The 7,150-nt window shown below is 46.9% G+C and overlaps 1 protein-coding gene across 7 annotated transcripts in view; it reads left to right on the top strand.

The window, feature by feature from the left end:
- trmt1l (tRNA methyltransferase 1-like) overlaps positions 1 to 7,008 on the top strand; it is a 7,805-nt gene extending 797 nt beyond the window's left edge. For 2 of the 7 annotated variants that reach the window (XM_034583519.1, XM_034583525.1), the window contains exons 2-17: positions 1 to 92; positions 175 to 237; positions 1,012 to 1,125; positions 1,395 to 1,459; positions 1,767 to 1,923; positions 1,975 to 1,977; positions 2,311 to 2,446; positions 2,575 to 2,654; positions 3,263 to 3,515; positions 3,678 to 3,890; positions 3,968 to 4,158; positions 4,479 to 4,545; positions 4,827 to 4,987; positions 5,087 to 5,149; positions 5,768 to 5,894; positions 6,617 to 7,008. The exon at positions 1 to 92 is cut by the window's left edge and continues 16 nt beyond it. In XM_034583519.1, the coding sequence (XP_034439410.1) occupies positions 1 to 92; positions 175 to 237; positions 1,012 to 1,125; positions 1,395 to 1,459; positions 1,767 to 1,923; positions 1,975 to 1,977; positions 2,311 to 2,446; positions 2,575 to 2,654; positions 3,263 to 3,515; positions 3,678 to 3,890; positions 3,968 to 4,158; positions 4,479 to 4,545; positions 4,827 to 4,987; positions 5,087 to 5,149; positions 5,768 to 5,894; positions 6,617 to 6,800 (1,969 nt within the window). In that variant the 3' untranslated portion in view covers positions 6,801 to 7,008. Of the gene's footprint in view, positions 238 to 1,011; positions 1,126 to 1,394; positions 1,460 to 1,766; positions 1,924 to 1,974; positions 1,978 to 2,310; positions 2,447 to 2,574; positions 2,655 to 3,262; positions 3,516 to 3,677; positions 3,891 to 3,967; positions 4,159 to 4,478; positions 4,546 to 4,826; positions 4,988 to 5,086; positions 5,150 to 5,767; positions 5,895 to 6,616 lie in introns of all 7 variants that reach the window. The other 5 variants (XM_034583521.1, XM_034583522.1, XM_034583520.1 and 2 more) reach the window with 4 other exon arrangements.
- The last annotated feature ends 142 nt before the right edge of the window (positions 7,009 to 7,150 follow it).

The raw sequence follows: 7,150 nt of genomic DNA, 5'->3' as shown, positions 1-7,150 counted from the left end.
CGCAGCTTCAGTCAGTGACCAAGCAGCCGATCGGTCGGCGGAGGACGAGGCGGCTGCAGATAATGATGCCAAACCCTCCACCACGACCTCGGGTGATTTATCACAAGCTGCTGTTTGATGATCAGTTCAAAGTTTTGTAACAGCTCAGGTAAACATCATGCTTTCTACTGACAGAGAGACACGTCTCCATCCAGACCAAACTGGACGGCCTCGAGATGCTGGTCGACCTCAATGGAGGTAAGTTCGCTTCCTCAGGGACTCTTCGACACTAAACCGTGACGAGTCAGAGTTCGTCAGTTTGTAGGATCAGTTGCTCTCAGTGTCAAAGACGACAGTGAAAATATCTCTGAGCTTTGTTTAGCTGATTATACAAGAAAAGACATTTAAGATGTCAAATGTAATGGAAACGACAGTATTTGTAGCTTTGTACCCAACGAAGACCTTCGGCAGATGAATTAGGTTTTTTGTGTGTTCAATACCACTATAATGTTCCTTTTTTATCACGGAGACTAACAAACAACTATTTATTGAATTGCCATATTCTTTAACAGGGTTTGGTTGGATGTTCAGGGTCATGTTATAAAGTGAACAACCTGAGTTGTCCCTCTGAACTAATGCAACTAGCATGCATCAACAACAAATCATAAATGTGCAACAGCGACATTTTTCAGACAGAGAATAAGGTTAAATAAAGTTCCATCCTGACTCCAGGTCTGCAGCTCAACCAGTTCAGGCCTGTGACTGGGCCCCAGGCCTTGTTGATGAGGTCAGCAACTGTGTTATTTAAAAAAAGAAACATGTTCCAATCTTCTTATTGCACAGAGGATTGGGATTCAACTGACGCTATTGTTAGTCAGGTACAAATAGTGAAGTTCCCTAAAGACAAATATGACGTCTTCAAAGTTTTACTCCAGAGAGAAGAGTCAAAGTGAGGAACTCTTCTTCTCTCTGATCAATCCAGAAAATAATCTGCAACTGAAACAGGAATGATTTTGTGTTTTCACTCGTCAGCGGGACGCAAGTCTTGTCCTCTGTGTCCGGAGGAGAAGTTTAAAGCTTGTTACAGCCACAAGCTGCGTCGACACCTGCAGAACCTCCACTGGAAGGTCTACGCTGAGTTTGAAGGTAGGAAACAGACGCACACTGATGTTGGTGATGTGACCATAAGCAAAACCTAAGGCGCTTTCAGACATACATTTCCTGTTCCTGTTGAAATGTTTATTGTTAAATGCTTTAAAATGTGTGAGCAGTTTCTGCTTTAAATAGTTTTAAATAGAACATCAGAGAAAGAATAATAAGCTAAAGCAGAACAGTAAAAATAACACCTTGATATCTGCGTCTCAGTGAATCCGACTGAGTGTGATGGTTGACCTCTGACCTGTGGTGTTTCTCAGGCCAGAGGATGTGTATCTGCCACCTGCCCTGCAGGAACCTGAAGCCCGGCCTCGCTGGAGACCAGGTGAGATGAAACAGATCAGGTGAACGCTGCAGGATCTTATTTCCTCTCTGTTGTGTGGTTGTTCTGTAGTGAACGCTTCAGCCTGTCCGCCCGCTCATTTCTTTTATTCTGCTTAACATTCAGAGATTTTTCATGATTATGAAAATAGAGATTCTGGAGCTGCACATTTAGAAAGAACCCAGTGATTAATTCAAGTCTGCACGAAGCAGAACATACAAATCGAAAAATAAAAACAGTCAAAGAGCCATTTAAACACATAAATGTTCATTTAATGTTGATTTGAGTTCAAGTCCCATTTTGCTTCCAGGCGTCAGGACGACACGTGGCTCACTATCACTGTGTGGTCTGCTCCGTCACCATCGCCCGCAAGACCGACATGATCAGTCACCTGAAACGCCACGTCAACAAAGGAGAGACGGAGGCGAGCTACAGCGGCAGCTCCGACCTACCGTTTGAAGAGCCCGGTAAATAATACGTACGAAATAGAGACCGAATATAAAACACTGTATATAAAGACCATCAGTGACTGTATATAGAGATGATCAGTGACTGTATATACAGACCATCAGTGACTGTATATAGAGATGATCAGTGACTGTATATAGAGACCATCAGTGTCTGTATATAGAGATGATCAGTGTCTGTATATAGAGATGATCAGTGACTGTATATAGAGATGATCACTGTATATAGAGATGATCAGTGACTGTATATAGAGATGATCAGTGTCTGTATATAAAGTGTATAAAGATGTGTGTGTGTGTGTGTGTGTGTGTGTGTGTGTGTGTGTGTGTGTGTGTGTGTGTGTGTGTGTGTGTGTGTGTGTGTGTGTGTGTGTGTGTGTGTGTGTGTGTGTGTGTCAGCAGCTCCCTCTGGTCAGGCCTTTGAAATCATGAAAGAACTTGGAACGAACGTGCAGCTCCTCCCCAACCACACCACCCCCCAGAAGAGCGACACCTACTTCAACCGCAAGATGAAAGCCAACAGGTGAGACGTGTGTTGGGGGGGGGGGGACCCAGAGAAGATGGAGACTTTCCTCTCCTGTGTCTGTGAGCAGCTTTTCCTTTATGCCTGGATCCTGTGGATTCTGATGTTGTGTGTCTGTGGTGTTTCAGGCAGCTGGTGTTCTGCTCGCTGGCCGTTCTGGCCGAGGAGAGAAACCCGCTGGAGTGTCTGGATGCTTTCGGAGCCACAGGTGAGACGCTCGTGAGCTGCTGTCGGAAAAACACCTGAAGACTTCGGACACTCCTCACAGCTGATTTTTAAGATACTGTCACTAGTTTGCTCAGAGAGAAATCTCCGACATCAGTCACATGACGAGACGACGCAGGTTAGAACAAATCTCTGAGTGGGACCATGAACACAGGCGGTCCTCTACCACCCGACACACTGTAAACAATACACACCTCTTATCAATACAGACATTATACATCCAGAAATGATCCTGAGCAGCTGACTCGGACACTAAAGTTCGGACAGAACCTCCAGAACAGGAACTCTCAGCTGGAAGGGTTTCAGAGACGTTTCGAATCAGACAATCACCTGAGCTGGGGGGGGGGGGGGGGTTGACAACAGCTGATTATACAACAACCCTGTGGATATGATGTTGGTGAAGGTTTGACCACTTAACTAATATTTATTATGTATTAGTTCTGTTTGTCTGAGGCTCTCAAAGTCCCTAAAGACGGATTTCTTCGTGTAACCTTGACTTTGGAAGGTGTACGCCCAGTTTCACCTCATCTGCTGTGAAGAAGGTCCACGTTTAACCTCCATCTTGTGTCTGGTTCCCCGTCCGCCCCTCAGGGATCATGGGCCTCCAGTGGGCGAAACACCTCCGTCACGCCGTCAAAGTGACCATAACGGACATCAGCGACATCTGCGTCAAAATGATCAAAGAGAACTGCGAGCTGAACCACATCCGGGTGGAGGGAGGGTCGCGAGGTCCCCGGGGGCCCGAAGGGAACGGCAGCGAGGTCGAGGGGACGCCCATCGCTACGGTGGAGGTCGTCAAGATGGATGCCAACGTCATCATGCACCTTCGGTCCTTTGACTACATGTGAGCGCGGAGATATGATCCAATATAAACTCATTCATTAAAAAGTGAAGAAATAATTCATTCATCTTAGTTTGTTGATTAAATAAGTTTCCTTGACAGATTTGATTGATTCTCCTGATAATGTGACACGTCAGTCATTTAACTTTTCAAAAATGTGTTCAGTCACTTGGATCCGTTCGGGACGGCGGTGAACTACCTGGACGCCGCCTTCAGAAACGTCCGTAACCTGGGCATCATCTCGGTGACGTCCACAGACACCGGCTCGCTGTACGCCAAGGCTCCCAACGTCACCCTGCGTCACTACAGCAGCCACATCGTACGCACCGAGTACTACAAGGAGCTGGCTGCACGCATTGTGCTCGCCACGGTGGCCAGGTAAGACCTTCCTCCTCACGTCCTGATACAGAGACTGAAGACCAGTCAGAGCTCAGTCCTGGTTCCCGTGTGTGCAGGGCGGCGGCTCGCTGTAACAAAGGCATCGAGGTGCTGCTGGCGGTGGCGCTGGAGCATTTCGTCCTGGTGGTGGTGAGGGTCCTCAGGGGCCCCATGCAGGCTGACGAGTCCGCCAAGAGGTTACGGAAGCTGGTCCACTGTCAGTGGTGCGAGGAGAGAGTCTTCCTCAAACTGGGGAACATGGTGGACGGTGAGTAAAACGCATCAGACTGCATCAGGTGTCTCTGGACTGGCGACACCCAGTGGTCGGAGGTGTTAAGCTTTCAGGACCATCTCGACCCTTGAGGGAATTTCTTCAAACTTGGCACAATCGTTCAGTTCGACTCACGGATGAACTGATTACATTTGGGTGGTCAAAGGTCAAAGATCACGATGGCCTGAGCGCATTTAGTTTCCCTCTTAACGTGATGTCTCAAGTCTGCAGCTGATTACATGTTGAGGACAAAATATACAAAACTCTCTAAACAAAAACCAGGAGAAGTAAATCCTGTCCTGACTCGTCTCCTCCAGAAACGCTGCCCTGCAACTGTCATGGAAGTCTGCCTGGGAAGACGGCTGTGTACCTGGGACCGCTATGGTACACAACAGACACACACAGACAACAGACACACAGACACTCAACAACATCAGCACACAGACACTCAACATCATCAACACACAGACACACAACACACAGACACGACAACAACAAATGATTTTTGTCAATCACAAGTGACGTGTGTGTGTGTGTGTGTGTGTGTGTGTGTGTGTGTGTGTGTGTGTGTGTGTGTGTGTGTGTGTGTGTGTGTGTGTGTGTGTGTGTGTGTGTGTGTGTGTGTGTGTGTGTGTGTGTGTGTGTGTGTGTGTGTGTGTGTGTAGGGCTGGTCCTCTGTTTAACACAGGCTTCCTGAGGAGGATGCTGTCGGCGGCGGTGCAGCACAGTATGGACGACATCCAGCCGCTCGTCAAAACTCTGATCTGCGAGTCTGACTGCACGTCCCTCAAGTCTTTAATGCACGGACCGTCCACCTTCAACCAGGGTAGAACTCGCTGTGTGTGTGTGTGTGTGTGTGTGTGTGTGTGTGTGTGAGCACTCTCAGTGCGCTGCAGCACGTGTTGATGTTGTGTTTCCTCTGCAGTGGAGTGTGGAGTCGTCATCAAGACGTTACACAGCGGAGAAGAGTCGGGTCCTGATCAGTCCGGTGAGTCCATCGCTCAGTGATTTTATGAATCTTCGTAATTAGCTTCTCTCTGAGCTGCACATGAAGCGACTTCACGTCGGCACCGTCCCTCAACATCTCCCGTCCTTTCGCTCCTGATATTTCTAAACTGAGACTGAACTGAAAAGTCTGAGGTCTGAACCAAACAACGTTTCCTCCACTCGTTGAGTTCAGATCCGAATGGACCTTTCTCCAAATGCTGTTTTCAGACATGAGCTGCCGGTAAAGTCAGGAGAATCGGGTCCAGAGTTTATCCAGAGTTGTTTGCGTCCCCCCCCGCCCACACTCACTCACTCACTCACTCACTCACTCACTCACTCACAGTGAATCCAGTGGAGGATCCTGGACTGTAGCTCTACCTCTGTCCTCTAGAGGGCAGTGTGGCCCAGCCCGCAGCAGATGATGCTCTGCAGGTTTATGGTTTAAGTTTAATTTCATGTTTAATTCAATTTGAGTTTAACGTCCGCCCCCTCACAGGACAGAGAAATATTACAGATTCAACCTGACACGTTTAGATCAAAAATAAACGTGACTGAGTTTGAACAGAGTGAGTCGGTAACGATGGATTTTCACAGAGACTCTTATTCGGTTTCTCTGCAGGGAAGAGGAAGAGCGGAGAGGAGTCGGGGAACATGGTGAAGAAGCTGAAGTCCGATGCGTCTCTGGAACATCCGCCGTTCTACTACAGCATCCACCGCCACAGCATCCGGGGCATGAACATGCCCAAGTAAGTAACTGACGTCCCCCCTCACACCGTCCTGCTGCCTCAAATACTCACTGCAGCACCACATGTGGATTAATCCGCTGCTGAAAATAGTCCCTGACAATTGGTTCCTCCTACACTGAGCAGCTGTTTTAGGATATTTGCTGACGAGTGGTGCCGAAGATCCAGAAGGTCCAGAAAATTATCCACCTCGAGTGTCCTGAGATCTCAGGAACACCTCAAGAGAATTTCTTTAAATTTGAGCTCGTTCATTTGAAGAGTTCACAGATGACCTGGTTAGAAGTTGGGATCAAAGCTGAAGGTCAAGTTTAAAAACACTTTCTGGCCGTTGACAAGGTCTGGACTCCGGAACACAAAGAGAGACTGTTTCCAGGTTTCCTGCAACTCGATGGAGGCAAACAACCACGAGGTGGAGATTCTAACGTAAACTTTACATTTGTGACGTGCTCCAGGTTTTACTCTCTTTCTCTGTGTTAACTGTTCATTTCTCTTCTTATTGAACAAACGTTTTACAATAAGTCTCCAGTAGGAGCCAGTGGAGTCGGAGCTGAGTGTTAAGAGACGGACTCACAAACTGTTGCTTTGGGCTCACACGTGGGATTTATTGACAATAAGACAAAAATAGAACAACAGCAGAATTATCTTAAAACATTTCTAGTAATAAATTCTGAAACCAAACATAAAACCTGTGAGTCACGTTGAGATTTTCATGTTTTTGACGACAGGCTGAACAAGTTCCTTCTGTACCTGATGGAGGCCGGCTTCAGGGTGAGTCGGACTCACTTCGACCCAACGGGGATTCGAACCGACGCCAAGCTGGAGCAGTTCAAATCTGTCCTCACTAAGTACAGCGTGCCTACGTACACCAACGCCACCGCCACGCAGACGAGCACAGAGAAAACCATCTGAGAGTTCATCTCTGCAAACAAACTTCTGACTGCACTGACTTGAAACGACTTTCTCCTCGTTCGTGTGATTTCATTAGAGCAAAGAAACTTTTTCTTCTATTTATTTTACATTTCTCTGATTAATATGGTACAAGTTTGATTGTTTCTGGCTGGTTTATCGTGGTTTTATTTCTTTTGCCTTTTAAACAATAAAAATCTTTGTTCCTAGATGAATTTACTGATTCTTTTGCTGGTGATGTTGTAAATCTTTTTTCTGTGCTGATGATCCTGTTCTCAGTTAGTCGACGGGACTGTAACACACCAGAGGGAAGGGAAATGATTTATGGTTAAAAATGATTTATGGTTAAAAAA

The sequence above is a fragment of the Hippoglossus hippoglossus genome, chromosome 4, assembly GCF_009819705.1.
Source record: "Hippoglossus hippoglossus isolate fHipHip1 chromosome 4, fHipHip1.pri, whole genome shotgun sequence".
Lineage (NCBI taxonomy): Eukaryota > Metazoa > Chordata > Actinopteri > Pleuronectiformes > Pleuronectidae > Hippoglossus > Hippoglossus hippoglossus.
Note: the sequence above shows the minus strand (reverse complement) of the source record. Positions and strands in the feature narration are given on the sequence as shown.